This window comes from Neolamprologus brichardi, chromosome 12 (assembly GCF_056152115.1).
Source record: "Neolamprologus brichardi isolate AB-2024 chromosome 12, ASM5615211v1, whole genome shotgun sequence".
Lineage (NCBI taxonomy): Eukaryota > Metazoa > Chordata > Actinopteri > Cichliformes > Cichlidae > Neolamprologus > Neolamprologus brichardi.
The window spans coordinates 35,753,079-35,771,821 of NC_142115.1; the positions used below are offsets into that span (position 1 = coordinate 35,753,079).

Here is an 18,743-nt window from a genome sequence, read left to right on the forward strand (position 1 = left end):
AATAATGATCAAATATGTAACAAATTAATCATTACAGCGGATGTGACAAGAGGGAACGTGTGTGGTTGGGCTTCTCGGTTTTGGTTATCTGTGATCTTGAAAATAATACATCAATATTGTATTTCGGTGCCACGCTCTAGCTTTTCAGTTAGCTCATGTCTTTACCAATTTTATTGCAGCACTCTTTGTCCTACAAATATAGCCACACTAGGTTTAGGAACAAGTATCCATTTGAACCGAACCACAATAAAAAAGCAAATCACACATTTTTAGTCGCTTTTGTGAGCAGAAATAAAAATGCTTTTGAAAAGGTTTCCTTAATCCAACCCACCAGCTGAGCCAAGGTGTAGTTACTCATTGTTCAGAGCGAATCCACATCTGTTGTTTTGATAATGAGTACGTCAGTTGAGAGCATGAATCATGTACTGACTCATTCTAAAGAGGCCTGGTGACCAACTGTAGGAGTGTTTTTTTAGACTGTTGTGTTGCAAAATCAGAACCGTTCACCGTTTGATAACAGCACGTCACATGATTAGACAGGGATGAGGAAGAGATGGAAGGACGAGATAAAGCGGGAGAAATAAGAAATAGAAAGCTGGTGTTTGTGTGCGTCTTTTTTGAGGAAACCACAGTCAAAGCTGCCACGGCTGTCAACGCTTTGATGAGATGCTGCTGGCTCGCCCGCAGTGAAGACTAACCTTTCAGATTGAAGTAGGATTGCATTGATCCTTTAAAGAAAACGTATCTACTAAGAGCCAAAAAGTCAAAAAATAAAGTGCAAAATTCTGGGAAAGGCCTTATCTGATTGGGGTAACACCAACATTTTTTCTCCATTAATCATGAAATCAGCTTTAAACATTCTTTACTAAAACAATGAAATATGTAATATCTTTAGGGGAACAATTACTAAAATAATCTTATTGTGATAGGGTAGAATAAGACGAAGCTCTTACGCACATCCATAGAATAAATCGGGTTTCCAGGATGGAGCAGACAGTTATATTGAGCATCAATTATTTTATTTTTTTTAAATCATTGACTAAAATCAGTGACCAATCATAATCAGGCATGGGCGTGTACTTATGTCCACTAATAATATACAGATTACAGTATATTAGGGTCCTTGCCATATGTGGCACTAACTCTTGAAAGCCTAACAGGAGTAACGTTTGCAGCACTTTCTGTCATATTTCAGCCTGCTTGTAAAAAACAATGCCTGTTTGGATTACCCAGCTTGGAAAAACCCAGAAAATATTCTAATAGTCATCAGACGACATATTTATATATACTTAGGTGTCCAAACTCATCATTAAGAGTACTGGGGAGGTCGTCATATGTTGTCTTTATGGGGGAAAGTGAAAAAATAAACTCCCTAGAGTCTTCATTTCTATCTTGTCATCTACTATGTGTACCTAACAAAGCTCAGATGCTCCATCTGTGCCTTACAATTAGTTCTATAGTTGAAACTCTGCATGGGAACTGTCTTTGTATCTAAATAAAGAACAAAAATCCCTTTCAACACCACTGTGTTCATCTGCACAGCCAAAAGGAAAACAGAAGACACAAACCGGTTATGAGAAATTGGCTGGTGCTAAAGAACAGAAGTCTACAAGTAGGCCTACTCTACAGTGCATTTTTACACTTACAAATATGAGTCTGTGTGCATCTGCAAGCTCACCTGTGGATTTATTGGAGGCTCTTCGTCTGATCTCAGTCACCATGAGTCGGGACACCTGGGTGGTGAACTGCAGCAGGTCGGAGAATTTCTCCATCATGCTGCTGGGAGGTGCATTCCCAAACACCTGAAGTGGACGAAAAAAGCATTTGATTAATGGAAAAATAATAATTTAAAAAAACAAGAAGAGAGGAACCAAAATAAGACTCAGAAACTAGACATCTGTTCACTCGATACTTACATGTAACCTAGCTTATAGTCAGGTGTATAGTTCCAGAAATCCTCATTCCTGCTGATATCTGTGACAGTTTTTGCTTGAATGCACTACTTTATGGTGACAGAGAACATTGGAGGCTAAGCCTTTGGGGCAGCAGGTCAACAAAGACAAACTACTCTTCATCCAGCAAAGACTCATCATCTGTTTACTTATCCAGCAAATCTGACTTGAGAGCAGGGCGGGAGGCTGCCGTCCCACCGCACAGGGACCACTTTACTTCCAGATTCTGACATGAGTATGGCCACAGGTGTGAATCCCAGCCAGCGGTGGGTAATTAGCAGACAAGTCAAGAGACCCTTGGCAGTGCACTCCAGCTTGATAAGCACACTTAACAAAGGCAGCCTACAGCTGCGGCTGCCAAACAAAAAGGCGAATTACTGGCCTGTAGGGTTTACTTCTGTTCTTTTGGATATAAAAACAGCTATAGGGATTTCAACAACTTCATTTTGTTAATTTGTTAATATGTGTAGCTCACTTCCATGATTTTTTTTATAGATCAAGGTCTGAGTAACCCAACCTTAAGTTTTTATTAAGGTGTTTGTCACATAGATATAAAACAAGCTCAGAGATTAAGCGGGTGTTATAGACAGGGTGATTAGTTTATGTAAAAATGTAGTTTGTTGTTGTTCTGGTTTACGTGCTGAAAATGGTTTTTATTTGTGTATGTTCAATGTGTTAGACTTGTACATAGTTAACCATATATGATCAAATAATGTTGAATCCTGGATATGGATTTGTAAGCAATGAAATTTGAAATAAGGGGGTAGGAACAAGAAAAGTGTAAACTTCATCCTACTCCTTTTCGAGCACACGCATTCTGTAGACAAAGATATATACATGAAAACTTGATGATTTCTAAGTTTTGTTTTTTTGTTTTTTTTTTCTGTTGTTATTTCAATTATATTTGCATGTTCGAAATAAAGTTATATCTATCTATCTATCTATTACCCACCGACTTGAGTGGTTTCCACAGATCTGGATTCAATTTTAGAGTTTTTCCAAAAAGAGGTGCAAAAATGCTTTATGAAAATTAATTATTAATTCATAACATATTTTGTTAACATAGCTTAAGGCCATTGTAAAGTGGGAGGGAGAGGCTGAATGATCGCCATAACAACAGTGAGCTGTCCCACCTGACTCAGAAACTGCACAATTAAAAGTCTTTGATAAACCTGAATCTATTTTGTCTACAGATAAAAATTAAAAGATAAAAAAATACAAGTCTGTACTGGACTTTTCTCCCCCTGCATCAAAATAGTTACGATACACCTCCACCATTCAACTGGTCTGATTTTCCTATTAGTGCTTAAATCAATAAAATTTAACATTAGTTAGTTAGCAGATATATAATTTAGAAACGCTTTGAAGGTTGTTTAATTTAATCACAAATGATTCTGAAATATTATAAACACCAAACTAACGATGAGACAATGTGTAGTTCAGTGAGTTCAGCACTTTTCAGCACTTGCTCCTCAACACCTGACAACCAGGTGTGTTTTGGGTACTATTTCCTTTGATCTGCACCTGAAAAGTTCAGCTCCTCCTCCTCCTGTTACATCTAGTGTAAGACTAACTGCATTCCAAACACTGACACTACAGTCAAACATGGTGCTGGTGCTAGTATGATGGTCTTGCTGTAATTGATGCATCCATGCATGCCACTCTCTACAAGGATGAGAATTCTGGCTAACTGCACTTAGCTTATGCAGCAGGACAATAATCAGAAACACACCAGCAAGTCCACCTCTGAATGGGTGAAAACTAAAATTAAGGTTTTGGAGTGGCTTAGTCAAAGTCCAGATTTAAATCTGCCTGCGATGCTTCGGCATGAACTTAAACAGGCCATTCATACTTGAAAACCCTCTAATGTGGTTGATTAAAATAATTCTTCATAGATGAGTGGGTCTAAATTCATCAATAGCTGTGTGAAAGACCCATTGCCAGTTACTGCAAACACAAAACAGTTCTCACTGCCAAACGTTTGCACAACAACCTTTTCATACAAGGCCAGGTAGATTTGGTTAAATCATAATTTGAAAACCTCATGCCTGTGTACACTGTGGAGACGGTAAAAATATATGACACAAAGGTTGGACTGAAAAGTCCACTTCGTTGTGCTTTGTTCAGCTAACCTTTAGCCCTAAAGTCAACAAGCCCACAGAAGTAAAGTAAGGTACGTATGAAAATATGCTTTTAACCACTGGATTTGAATCTGCAGAAGTTCCCTGGTGAGATCTCGTTTTCAAATGTCAATGCATCTATAGTATCTATTGCACCCATGACCTCAGGGAAGCAGCTCTAGCGCGCTTGTAACCCAGCACAACAGAGCTCTCTTCTTGTTTTCCTTTTTTTTTTTTGAATACTGCACAGACGAGAAACACGTGATTTGAAAGATAGCTACAGACGGCACAGGAACCAAATGAAGCAAACTGTAACCTGCCACATCAGAGCTGCCATATGTACAAATATCTGTTAATCCGCCTGTTTGGAGCACCTCCAGTTCTCCCTCCACCCATGGTGTGACTTACCCTGTTAAATACAGGAAGCATCATGTAGAGCTTCTCCTCCTGCTCCTTCTGGGTCATGTGGCGAGGAGGGTGGCACAGCTCGGAGAAGAGGCGTCGCAGGTGCATGAGGCCCAGCGCGTTGTCCTGGGGGCTGCACTCCTCCTGCCTCGGCCGCCCCATGATCCTTTTCACCATGTTCATCTTGAGCGGCTTTGTCAGGGCAAAGGCAGCCCTGCAGATGGGAAAGAGAAGATCTAATAAACATCTCACAGTAACTCAATACATAAAGATCTTGTTAGTCTATGTAACTCAAAGTCCCTGCTATTTGGTATCAGTTCAACTCTGTAAGTGGTCTCGAGTATCAAAAACAGCCAAATATAGATATAGATGATATTTCACATTTCACACAGATTAGCTTCTTGTTTTGTTTCTTTTTTAAATCAAAGTATCTTTATTAATTCATAATTCTGACAATTGTAGACGATGTGAATATAAGTACAGCTACCTTTCTTCATAAGTGTAACAGAGTACTAGTATTGTAACAGTTATCAAGTGTTACAAGTTATCTTTAGGCACATTTATTGACATTTTCTGTCTACAAAGAAGGTTTAGCATGAGCACCGTGCAGGTATAGAAGCAGTAGGTGTAATAATGCTCTGTGTGTTTGTACCCACGATCATTCAGGATCTACTTAATTACATTTTTGTGTTGGGATCCTGGTTCACAGTAGCACATGTAAGATGCAGAAAACACACAGATTTGAAATGTTACGGCCACAGAGTGCCAGCTTCTAAGAGCCAGCTGGGTTTCCTCTGGTTGTAAAAACAAAGAAATCTGATGGGATTGGTTTCATATTAGGGCTGCCACAAACTATTATTTTGATAGTCGACTACTCACCTATTATTTTTGTGATTAGTCGACTAATCGGATCATGCATCCATTGGACGTAAAACATACAGCTTATTGCACCAGCATGCATCTGCTCTTATACAACTATCATTAGCTTACAGCTTTAAGTGTTTAAGGTATGTGCTAACTAAACATAAAGACAAGATGATAGTTTATTAAATTTTAATGAAATTTGCAGATTGTTTCGGTGAAGTTTAATAAACTCCTTGCTATCTAAAATATAACAGGACACCGGAGTAAATTCTCCATAATCTCACACTTAATAGTAATAATAATCAGCTGTCTGCTTGATGTTTATTCAGCTGTGTAAAAACTATAACTTTAATCTCAGCCAAACCGATTTACTCAGGAACAAATAAAATACTAAAAAAAAAGCCAAACAATAACATTTTTAAGTTATCTAAGTGACTTATATATCATGTTTAACCTGAGTAGCGAAAGACAGCGGTGGGTTTGAAAACGATTTGCCTGGAGTCTGGTGTTCTCACGGCTCTAGTTAGCCTAGCCCCCGGCTAGCTATCGAGCTAGTGGGTAACAGACGTCTCCGAAAACGTCGGAGCGCTTTTGAAAATATGTGGTGTCTTGATAAACTGAGCAGATATTTGAGGTTTACACAGCTATTTTCTCGTCTGAAAATATGTTAAACGTTTATTCTGTGACCCAGAAATAATAATAAGAGTATTATTAAAACTAACTAGCTGCCGCCATTGTTGGAAACTGAGCTGGGCTGCGCTATGAATTCTGGGACACAGCTTCTTCTTCTTCGGGGTTTAACGGCAGCTGGCATCCTTGTACATGCAGTGCTGCCATCTTCTGTTTCAATACGTTATTACACTCTTAAATCCTACTACTTATTCCTGCGTCTTTTGGGATCTTACAAAGCTTCAAACGACGCGTCGACTATTAAATCAGTCGTCGACGATTTTGATTGTCGACGTAATCGTGACTAGTCGACTAATCGTGGCAGCCCTATTTCACATGATAAATTACTCGATGCGGTTTCTTGAAAAAAATTTTCAAGGTTAACTTTGACCTTGGACATTGACAATGAAGGTCAATGTAAAATGCTTAGCCAACCTATGCATCCATGTACCCCAAGATCTAGTGTATTGTTGTGAAGTTTGAAGACGATCCATGAAAGAATTGTGGGTAATATAAAGTTTCACTGATTTTGGTGGGAGCTTTACCTTTAGTTTCACCAAAATTAAATCAGCTTATTTATTGGCATCAAACGCCACACAAAGTGTAAAAATGATATTGCTAGACTGCTAACAAACATCTAACAGATTAAATTAATCTATATTGTGTAAATGGAGATGGGTAAGCTTTATGACATTGCAGCTCGTGATATTTGACTTAAAACAACAAGATGATGAATTTATGGAGTCAAACAAACAGGAAATAAATTGGTGTAGCAGCTATGGCAGTTCAGTAGTAACAGAAAGAATGAGGCTGCAGATAGAAGTGGCGGAAATGAGTTTCCTTCAAAGGGTGGCTGTGCACTTCCTTAGAGATAGGAAGAGGAGCTCAGTCTTTCGAGAGGGAGAGTAAAGCTCCTGCTCCTCCACATCAAAGCCAGTTGAAGTGGTTCGGGCATCTGACTAGGATGCCTCCTGGATACTTCCTAGGCGAAGTGTTTTAGGCATGTCCTCTTGGTAGGAGGCCCCGGGGCGGATTAAGGATCTGCCAGAGAGATGGCTGGCTTGGGAATAGCAATGAGCAGTAAGAGGTAGCCTGGGAGAAGAAGTCTGGGCTTCTCTGCTTGGACATAGTATTTGTCGGTCTAGCCATCCATCCATCTATATCTATGTTTATATATCTATATACACGCAGCTAATAAAGGAAAGATCTCTTCTGATTGGCAGATGTGACAGATCTCTGTATACAAGCTGTTACTGCAGTGAAGCAGAGGCTGTATGGCCCAAATTCAGGTCACCGATTCAGTCATTCACTTTGAACTGCAAGTTAAGAAATAAAACAACAGATTAGCATCTGTGACTGATCATCGTAGTTGATATATATTTAGCAATTTGTTCCACATGTCAGCTTCTCTCCAGACTATTTGAAATGGTTGCTAGGAGATATCACAGGGCTGCAAAGCCTACGTACGACAGATAAATATCTGGTGATAAAAACAGAATCAACAGCTCAGACGACTGCGAGAAAGTTGCTCGTCAACCTCAAACAGAAGCTTTCTTTTCATGCACTGCCTTGATTATGAGCACACCAACAGTGGTGCTTGAAAGAGAGTTTTTTCTTTTTTCTACAGAAAAGAAAGGGGGTTTGTTTTCCTCTTCCAAAAGAAAAATCACCAGCACTGAAATAAAGTTATATTTTCAACAAGCTTGGCCTACCATAATGAAGTTACCTTCATCAAATGGGCAGAAATAACAGGAAAATGTAAGTAGGATATGGGAGAAATAAAATCTGGACCTTTCACTTCCCTCCTTTGTTTCTGTCATTATACACAAGGCTCACTTTCAATTAATTATATAACACATCCGTTATATTGACAACAACAGCACACCTGTTCTGACCACTGGAGTCATGTTAGGGTTGAGTGTCACATCAGTTGTAGCTTAAAAACACTGATTTGAACACACACTCTATGAATGACAAAAAAAAAGCTCTGGCACTTAAGTCACAGCTCTTGCAGAAAGACCCATCAACAAGGAAGAGACCTGGCAGTTTAGCATGTAGTCCGTCCTTTTCCCAGCAGACTCCTCACACCGAATTACTCTCAGACACTCAGGAAATATCCTCTGCCCTTCAGTTACAACCCAAAAATCTACCGCTGCTGCAGACGTCACTGTGTGGGTTTCTTATGTCTTGCACCATCAAAGCCTCATCATTAGATGGATTACATCTTGGCACTGATAACAGCATAAACATAAAATTGAAAATACTGGAAAATTTCACCAAATTTATTTGAATTGTTGGTCCAAGGCCAGAGAAAGACAGAGAAATTGACTTGAGGGGAACTTTGTAGAAAAGGGGCTTTAGTTTGTATCATCACTACCATCAAATTCGGTTTTATTATTGTTATCATTATTATTAGTTCACTGTGTTGTGTTTTTCTTGCCATTTTTGAGACGTATGCATAAAAATAGTTCTGGTTACAACCAAATATTTGTGTGACTCTGGTGCTGTCACATTTGCCAATGAATCCTACAAGCTGCTCGCTCAGTTTACAATTCAAATTTTGTTTGATTCAAACAGTGAGAGACAAGGTAAAGATAACTGACGACTGTCTTCCCAAACTAAACTTTTAAAGTCAGGAATATTATTGGGCTTATTGCTTTATTCGCCATCTCAACCACTTATTTTCAATTCTAAAGAAATCTGAATTCAAACCAGCGAGACTCAAGGTAAAAGCCCCCAGGAGCTGGCTAATTCACTTTTGGCAAGCTTCTCTGTATATAAATTTGATTCCATTGTTGTGATATCACAAATGCTGGTACTACAGGGATATTAGGGTATTTATAAAGCAGACAGTAGGCTTGACTGCATGCCAAAACAGCTGATTTGGAATAATGTGACGGAGGATGTTCCTCCTCGCTCTCAGCTCTGTTCATTTCCTTTCTTTCAGAAAACAATCTGTTCCCTTCTTGTTCCCTCGTCATACATACAAATCATGTATGACGAGGGTCATCATTTCTACATCAGGTGTTCCACGTGACTATCAGTCAGTCCATACATCTATTTATTGGTGACAAAGGAAAAACGCTGACTTCTGGACATATATCTACCCCCAAAATCAAAGCTCATCTCCAGATTAATAGATAATAGTTTCTATGCAACATCAGTGACCTTTTACCAACTGATAACACCTTGATCCCTAATCTAGCCACCGTATAATTATATGCACTATACCACAGTACAATGTTGACTATAAGGGTTAAGTAAGCTTATGTGTCCCCAGATGTCTGTCCTCTATTAAGTGCTTTCTTCTTGCATCTAAACAACGCATCTCCTTTCCCAGAATCCGTCTCCTTTAACGACTGTCACGAAAGACAGCAAGAACATGAAGAGCAACATAATGGCAGAAGCAGAGAGCTACAAAGAAGCTTGCCGTCTGATTTACAGAAACATGGCATCTGCGGCACTAACCAAATTACTCAAGACTGAAGGCTTTAGTAACTCATTTTACCCACACAGCAGGGCTGCCCTCTGCGTGAACTCACACTTAAACTCCAATTCCATTTAACATCCTCCATTTGGTACACTTTTATCTCGAGTGCCTGACACCGTCCGTGAGCAAGTACATACAGTTATAGCTCGCACAGTCTCAAAAGGACTGAACCCCTTAACCTCAAACACCAGGGGAACCCTTTAACCTTTCAGACGTCAAGCATCTATTTCACCAACCGCGAGTTACATTCTGATAGATTCTGAATCAAAGGAATCTGTTGTGAAATGCAGGTTCCCCTTAATAAGGACACCTGTCTGAGCTAGTCTTGCACCTTCCCAGAAATATAACTGCATGTCACAACAACTCAAACATCAAAAATATACCTAACACAGGATGCCGATTGGCACAGTGGTTTTCAAACTGTGGGGCGAGTCCATAGACGAGTCTGAGAAGTGAAGCCAGTGTCCAAGTGTCGTAAGTCTGCATTCTTTTTAACGGCAGCTAAGGGCGAGTATCTGTGGTTGCAAAAGGAATTATGGGAAAACATTCCTCAGTAAAAACTTTCCTGGTCACTGATGTCTTCATGAATAAAACATTAGGTTCATTTTGTAGATTTTGGTCACTGTAAGTTACATAAAAACAGATTATCCAGGGTATTTTCATTGGTTAACAACTCGTAATCAACAAATTGTTTGGCGATGAGCGTGCTTTTTCACAATCGTTTTCTCATTGTATTTGGTTTCAAAACACCGCGGTGGTGAGGCTGACATCACAGGTGCAGCACTGTAAAGCCACTGTTGATGGTTTGCTGACACTGAGACAAATGTCACTAAATATCATTTGTGTGTTCAGAGTTTGCTGATGCAATCATGACAATATTTACTTTAATTTCATTCAAGTTGCATTACTAATGATTGGCAGTAATTACAATAAAGAGCCTTTTTGGCTCTTTGGTAGATCAAAATAAAGATTAAGATCGACTGGATTAGCACAGATTTGTTATAATGCACTAGCTAGTATTTTAGCATATACTCCCCATCTGCATAGATGTGATGTCTCGTCTGCTTCCTGTGTTTGTTGTCCAACATGAACAGCTCAGTTTCACTGCTGATGGCAATCTGGGCACACAGACTGAGCACAAATAACCTCATCACCCACTACAGGAACGACTTAATGCAATTCTTTAAGTTATATTTTATCTTCCACTTCCACATTTGCACACTAAAAATTTTGAGCAATACCCCTGCCCCTGTGCAGAGTGTGTACACAGGAAACGTAACCATTCACGACATCAGGAGTCATCTGATTAAACATTAAAAATAAATATACGTTGCCATCTTTAACGTCACTCAACCTGAATGGTCTGAAAAAAAAAAGAAGAAGCAGTAAGAAATCAAAAGAAATTACAACCAATCCTGCAGTCCAGCTTTGAGTCACACAATTAGTTCTCACATCAGTGCTTTGGGCCTCATCCTCTGAAAATGTCCAGAGAAAATAACCTCACACAGGTAAAATGTTTGCACATGATGGAGATCAAAGAAGACAAGACCTGAAAGGCTCACGATTTGACATTTGCAATACACCCTGTGTTGGCTGCAATATACTCAGCTCTCACTGACCACTGGCTCTGCCTGTATGAGATAACGTAGAGTTATCCCTCCCTGGGATTACAATATTGACAAAATAACAGTGATGTGGACTTTTGCTAGCGTCGAGCAGCCCTACATTATTCAGTGAGCATTTAGTAGTTGTGACACAGGCCAACCAAATCTTCAAACTCAATTTTGTACTCACCTAGACACCTGTTAAATGTAATGACAGCTGCGCTCTGATGTTTACTAAATCTGTCCTCAGACAAAATGCGAAAGTACTCGAATCCACCTTTGCAGTAGTTCGTGCTGCAGTGAGTTTCTCCAGGACATCATTTAACCTCGATGAAACACAAACACACACACAGATAAAAGCAATGCCTCCTGTGGTATAGTGGCTGGTAAAAATAGAAAGACTCTCCAATACAGACCAGACACACAGGGATTGGGATTCAACTGGTTCTGTGTCAGTGAATAATCTGATTTTTTTTATTTTTGGGGTTTTTTTTTTGCTGTGATATGTGCCAATACTGAGTCATGATTAACGAATGACACCATAAAGTTGTTATCAGAGTGAACTGTCATAATCAGATATGGTTTAAGTTGACCTAGAAGATTTTCTTTCTAGGTCAGGTTTCTTCGAGAGGGAAAATTAAGCCATTTCCTGTTGTAGTCTGGGGTGGAAAAGCAAAACTATTTTGTGTTCAGGTTACTGAAAACTGCAATGCACTATTTAACACTAACAGCTGAATATCTTTTGAAATCTTTGGCAGGAAACCAAAGTCAATTACAGCAGCCATGGTTCATCTTCCAAAGATTATGTTTACTGAGGTTAAAGTTGATTACTTTTATTATGAGTATATGCCATAACCCAGATAAGTGGCATAAACTCTGCACTGCAGCCTATCCAGTTCCTTCCTTTCTACTGCTAACATCCTTCCCCTTTCTGTGATGACACACATAAAGCTGGTCATTGCTTCTCATTTACACCACTCCATAGACAACCCACAAGCAAGACCTTATCATAAATAACACTAACTCCACTGAATGGATGGGCAGGCCTTTGGAAGTATAGAGCAGCCAAGCACATATAAAAGTGAAGGCTTTGAGGAAAAAGTCACATATCCACACAATACACTTGGCCAAGAGAAACACGCCAGCAGTGGGGTTATAAAGTGATCAACGTAGCTTCGGCAGCATCAGCAGAAAAGCCCGTCTTCAGCTGCTGGCTAGAATGGAAACTCCGGCTGAGCCACAGGCAAGTCTGTTGAAAAGCTGACAGGCAAGAAAAAAAAAATTCTTGCTGGATGTTAGAAATCGAGAATCCAAAAGCAGAAGTGGGTTGGTCCAGTAGGCCAGCTTCCTCAGTTGTTGTTTAAAGCTGAGAGATTTAAGCAGCAGCGCCTCAAAAACCAGAGAAAGTCTTTTTCAGGCACTTCATAGTGCCTGTCGCTATATATTTAAATCGGATAACGATATAAAAAAGTCTATCGTTTCATTTTACGCTATCGTTTGTTTCGTGGTGTAGCAAAATAAGCTGTTTACGGCAATATTTTCTCATCGTTTTGATGGTCACTGTAGTGGCTATATTAATTTCTTAAAGTTCTCTCTTTCTCTTATATTTAATATAACCACACTACGGACGGACAAGCGCCTGTTTTTATGCGTTGTCGTTAGCAACAGCGATGGTAACACCTTCGCGTGTCTTCTTGTTTATCTTCCACATAAACCTTTCACAATAAAGCTCAAGATCCTGTTGAGACTTTTCAAAATAAACTGACTCACGTAAAAGAGCATGCAGATTATTTACGGATGAGAATTAAAAAAGAGCCGCCAGGTGCTAAAAAAAAGAATAAACCTTAGACTCAAACGTTAGAACAGGCTTTTCCCCACAGCACGCCGTGTAATAAATACTCAAAGAAAACGGCGCCGTTACAACTTATGTCTAAAAATGTATCGTTTCATGCATCGGTTAAAACACTCGACTCCAGCTACACGACGCGCAGCTGGAAACACTTCCCGCAAGTCGAGCTGCCCGAGATTCTCAGAATTTACAGAAAATGTAAAAATCTTGTGATTTATATCGTTATCGGACGATAGATGTCTTATATCGGGATATGAGATTTTGGTCATATCGCACAGCCCTAAGCCCATTGATAGATCACTTATTTATCTATCCAGATGTACCAAGTTATCACAAGCAAAGTGAAAATGAAAATTGGTTCGCTTCCCAAAAGATTTCCCTAGTTTAGAGGATCCAAGATACTTCCTTATGAGCTAGTGTCATGAGGATGTCATTGTTCAAATAACTTGACTGGTTTCACAACCAGTATGGTCCTTAAAAAGATATAAAAAATATATTTGATACAGTTTAAATAATTACTTTTGTCAGAACTATGTTAAAATAAAATTAATTCAAAATGTTAAGAAAGTTATTGTCTCAGTCGTATACAGGATGAAATAGCTCATCTATTTTTGTACTGTAACGTATCCTTGATCAAAGGCAGCATTTATTTCAGAACAATGCTGACTGTTAGCACTGCTGTTCAGGGCCCAGTGAAACAGAGAGTCACTGAAGCAGACACGAGGGCTGTGAGAATGGTAGAGTCGGAGAGCAGCAGGGCCGGGACCACAAACTGGGGCAAACACATGTCATACGACTCAGCATAAGGCTGAGCTGGAAAATCAACAAAAGGCAAGGCAGTAATCAGCAGACAAATGTAGGATTACATCTCACTCCACCTCCTTGGTAAGCAGTGAGCGTCATGAAACCACAGACCATCACGTAGAGCTCTGTTAGAACCTCCCTTTCTGCACTGCACTAAACATATAACACACTGAAAACAGATTTAGGTGCACAAATGGGTGTCTTTGTGTAGTTTTACTACAAATTAGTTACACCTCTTTAAGGTAACTTTTGGTTTGGGTCAACCTCCAAAAGCTCTGAGGAAAGGTGACTCTTCTATGAAAACAAAGGTTCCAATGCTCCAAACAGCATATGGGGTTATGCATACGTCTGATAGTCTCAGCATGTAACAAAATGATTCATGCATACATGGCCAAGCATGTTTACAATGAACCAAAGGAGAGTATTAAATCGGCCCCTCTTCTAATTTACTCCAGTGTGTGGATAACTGAGTTGCAAAAATATCAGCTCAACAGGAAAGCCATGTCATCAATACTTGAATGCCACTGTGGCACTTTTTATAGAAAATCCATAGTTTTCTCTTACTTTGGTTCAGTTTTTGATGACTTCGAAATCAACTTTGTTAAGGAAGTGTGTTTTTTTCTTCCCTTTTGTCTCTAAATCCATTTGTAATTTAGGCTTCTAAAACAGCCACCACCTTTCAAACCTCTTATCTTTGTACGAAAATGAATCGGTCTTATCTGCTGATCCACAGTGTGTTATGAGGGAAGAACTGCCTGCAGCCTCCTGTAGGTGGCTGGTTCAGGGTGACTGAACTCTTAGATCAGGCAATTTAGATTCCTTGCACAGTTTTCTACATGATGCTGCTGTTTTCTCAGACACTGCCGTTCGTTTACCAGCTCTGTCTGTTGCACAGATTTCCTTTTCATACTCCAACATAAAGATATGTTAAGATCATGCCAACCTGTTACTCGTCTCTCTGCCCTAGCATGCAACTGAAAGTCAGCAGCTGACCTATGCAATCACACAAACCCTGCATACTTAATTAGCCTTGGGGAGAGGTGACAGAAAATGGAGGATAAAGGTCGCACTATTAAAGGGGATTAGAGAACCGAAGGACCATCAGGAATTAACAGCTCGAAAGTGCTTTTTTTGGATTACTAGAAAGGGAAAAAATGGATGTATCTCTGATCATTTTATTCTAACGGCACAGATAGGACTGTTTAAACTAGGGGAAAAACGCATCAAACCGCATCTCGTCTCTGCTGAAGCAAAGACAATGAGTCAATGGCATCAATGGAATGTCAACTCTTCTGTGGAGGGGAACTGAGCTTGGCCCTCCAGTATTTTTCAAAGCATTCTCTTTAAGCGGATGCCAGCTTCAATGAACGTCTCCCAGAGTTAGCAACAACTCCTGGGAGATGAAGGCAGCCAATGCCCTGGAAAAGCCCAACTCTTCAAAGGCTTGTGTGGTTGTTCCTCTGGAGAAGGTGATGTAATCTCAGAAATGTCTCCTGGCTGACAGAGAAAAAATGGTTTGACAGGAGTGAGATAAAACACAAACTTGTAAAAGGAAATGCAAATTTGGAGAAAGTAAAAGGCTATGTAGGCAGGGTAGTGAGTTCACACCACCTCCCTGCCAAATGCTGGTAAATTTGGACTGAGGGTGATTAACCGTCTCCTCTGCCAGCCATGGTGACACACAGAAACGCAGCTATTTATGGGAAACAAATCCACTAGAGGGGAACAAACATTTTCTGACACCTTCACATATTTTAATCAGAACTATTACAAACCGATTTTAAGCAACTCGAGTCATTTTCAGACATCAACTTGGACAATTCTGGGAAAATCAGGGTGAGATATTTTCTAGAGCAAATTTACTTCAGGTATGTTTAAGTACTGGAAACATGTTGTGTAGCTTAAATGAGGGAGCTGCCTGCAGAAGGCAGGAGGCAGCACAGATGACGCCCACTTGCTAGCAGTAAATGCGTCGGACTATCAGCCGAGCTCTTCGCACGTCAGTGCTATGCAGCATCACGCAGGCTTTACACTGGGATGCTGGGAGGTTAAAGACTGGGTAATGTCGAATCTGACTCTGCTCTCGTACACGCCTCTGTCGTGTGTGAAAACATGACCACAAAACAAAGCAGTTTCGAACTAGTGCAACATGTTTTTGTCACCAAGTCAATGTTGCCTGACTTGTAACACGAGACAGAGGAGCAGGAAATGATCTCATGCTGAACATGTCTGGTCATGACCACAGTTAACTGCATCTAAAATGGGCATCTATTCAGTCCTGCACTAAACAACGCCTGGACAGTTGTCATCGCAGACTAATATCACATAATTAGTCTTACAGTTCTACTTGTGCCTCGTCCATCGGTCGATTTGAAAGCACAGCGGCTGTCGCGTATCCTTGACAAAAAATACCGATTTATTTCTCAAAAATGTGAGCGCCACACTTTTCATGCGCTCGAAGAGTGCCACCACATTTCAGTAGTGTGTTAGCTGGATGGCTGAATGGTATCCATGACAACTAGCAGGCCTCACACAAATTGCTGCCTGTCAATTATATAATTACACAATATTAGGTACAGGAGGGTGACTTCTGGAGTCAATTACATTTTAAATATCAATGGTAAAACATATAGTTGTATGGTAACATTGTGATACAATATATCTGCATATATTTGCACCATGAACAACAAGGCATTATAGTCTCCATTTAAAATGACAATGACAATCAACGACAGCCCCAGAGCAAACCTTAAGGCATCTTTGCGACTTCATCTTCAAACAGCACAAGTACATTTTATCATATCATAATTTTGCAGCTTTGATTTTGCGTAAGCCATTCCTACTCAGTTATGTTTAGTAAGAGAAAGAACAGACTATAAAATGTGAGTTTTAAATAGCTTTAAACATCTCATGTAAATATATTCAAACTACATATAATCTTAAAAACAAGCCAAAAATATGCAGTGTGCAGACTGGGACTGGGTGAGTGGAAGAATATACTCATTAACTCTCAGGGGATTTTTTCATATGCTTTACATTTTGTTGGTGGTCTATATTCTTGAGAATTCTATCGCATAAATAATCATCCTATCAACTCAAAGCGAGGAGCAACAGAAAATCACGGTTGGATCTGTGCACTCTTATGTCGACTTTAAGTGCCGCCTTCATTTTGGTTGTGTTGAGCTTGAGTTGAGAGTTGTACACAGAGACCTGCAGAGATTCTCATCATGTAGGGCCATAGAGTCCGAGTACTAATATGATAACAGTGCAAATATAAAACGTATAAAGAAGGAATTAGCTTTAAGTCTTGTATATTTACACATTTGAGATTGTTAGCTCAAAACCAACAACATTTTGAGCTACCAAGCTATAAAGGGACACTAGCTGCACTACCTTAATTATTTAATAACATCTGTTATCCCTGTGTGTTTGTTTAATCAGAGGTTATAAGGTATCCTTCATATGAGTGCTAAATATAACGGGTACACACACAAATCACTGTTTGCTGGCCTGACATCGAATTAGATTTTTTAAAATGGCCAACCTTCATTTCTGCTTCCTGATGTCTAATATCAATCTTCCTGACTTATGAACAGTTTTGGTTTCCGACTATTATTAAAACAAGATAACCAGGACAATTATCAAGCTATATTTGATTTTGTCAATTAGCAACCAACACTACTTGTGCTGCTATACAATAATCCAAATACACTCTCCAACAGTCTGTGGCATATTTAACTTGGTTTGTATTTCTTTTGTTCTTCCTTTCAGCTTAATTACAATTTAAAGTCCACGTTTGTTTTTTCCACATTGCATAAATCTATTTGCCCCCAAGTCTACAAATTATCGTGTTATGCAAGATCCCAATAGTGTCCAGAATTATTGTGATTATATTTCCTGAGAAAAATGGTTTAACTTAGCCTACCTACAACCTACAGTATAAGTGTCATCCATGTCATTTTATTAATTGAAAGTGTAACAATTATTGAAGGCTACCATCTTTTTATAGTGTTGGGCATTTGTGATATTTTTCTTTAAACTTTAAATTTATTAACACTCTTCAGAAGAACATTATCTAATGACATCTTTCGGCATTTTACACATACCTTTTGCTAAGTCACACATTTGCTTCGTTTGGGTTTGGCCCATGATTGCTTTGACCACATCGGGATATATTCTTACAATAAAGATGCAACAGTAGGAGATGCTGTAACTGCTCGATGGTGACAATCTCTGTAATCGAAGCTTAATCGTCAAACGTCGTGAAACAGTCACCGACACCGAGAGGCAGTTATTTTAGATCAATAACATCGATAAACATACTATATCCACCAAGGTCAGGCTTTTACCAGTGAACAGTAAACAAACCCCTGGTCGCTGCGGAAACGAGCTCAGCACCCAGCTCTGATTTTCCCTACCTGCTATTCTCTCTGCGCTCCGCCAGCATCTCAACTCATCAACAGAAGAAGAGACAAGAATATTCCACCGTAAGCCAAAGACCAGCCGCTCTTCCTCCCAACAACAGTGTCTTCCTGAAACAGAGAGGCGATGGCAATGGTGTCATGCCTTCCCCTCACAGCAGCGTAAGGAGAGGAGAGGAGAAGCGCGGAGGCATGGCTCGCCTTTATTGGCAGTACCAGTGGCTTTGTTCGCCAGTCAGCACTGTGTGTGTGTATGTGTGTGTGTGTGGTCTGCCGGGACTGGCACAGCTGATCCCCCCCTGACACCGGGTGGGGTGTACAGGGCTTTGGAGAAAGAGGAGGGGAGGAAAGGAGGGCGGGCTTTGGCCTCAACGACGACAGGAACATACCATTACCACAAGAAACGGGGAGGAGGAGTGGGAGGCAGAACTCACAGCAGTGAGCATCATTAAAAATTCATTTTCTGGCCATTTCAGTCGCCATCCTGTACATCCAAGCTCCGACAGCTCACATTAACTTTGCATTAATATGTGGTGTGCTTTCGGGGACAAGAACAGGGAATGAA

The 18,743-nt window shown here is 39.9% G+C and overlaps 1 protein-coding gene across 3 annotated transcripts in view; it reads right to left on the minus strand.

Moving 5' to 3' along the window:
* The window catches only part of wdfy3 (WD repeat and FYVE domain containing 3), a 119,884-nt gene extending 101,397 nt beyond the window's left edge, over positions 1-18,487 (minus strand). For all 3 annotated transcript variants that reach the window (XM_087849484.1, XM_087849483.1, XM_087849482.1), the window contains exons 1-3: positions 18,176-18,487; positions 4,481-4,691; positions 1,679-1,802 (exon numbers count right to left, since the gene is read on the minus strand). In XM_087849484.1, coding sequence (XP_087705610.1) covers positions 1,679-1,802; positions 4,481-4,691; positions 18,176-18,204 — 364 coding nt within the window. In that variant the 5' untranslated portion in view covers positions 18,205-18,487. The remainder of the gene's footprint in view (positions 1-1,678; positions 1,803-4,480; positions 4,692-18,175) is intronic.
* Positions 18,488-18,743: the final 256 nt, after the last annotated feature.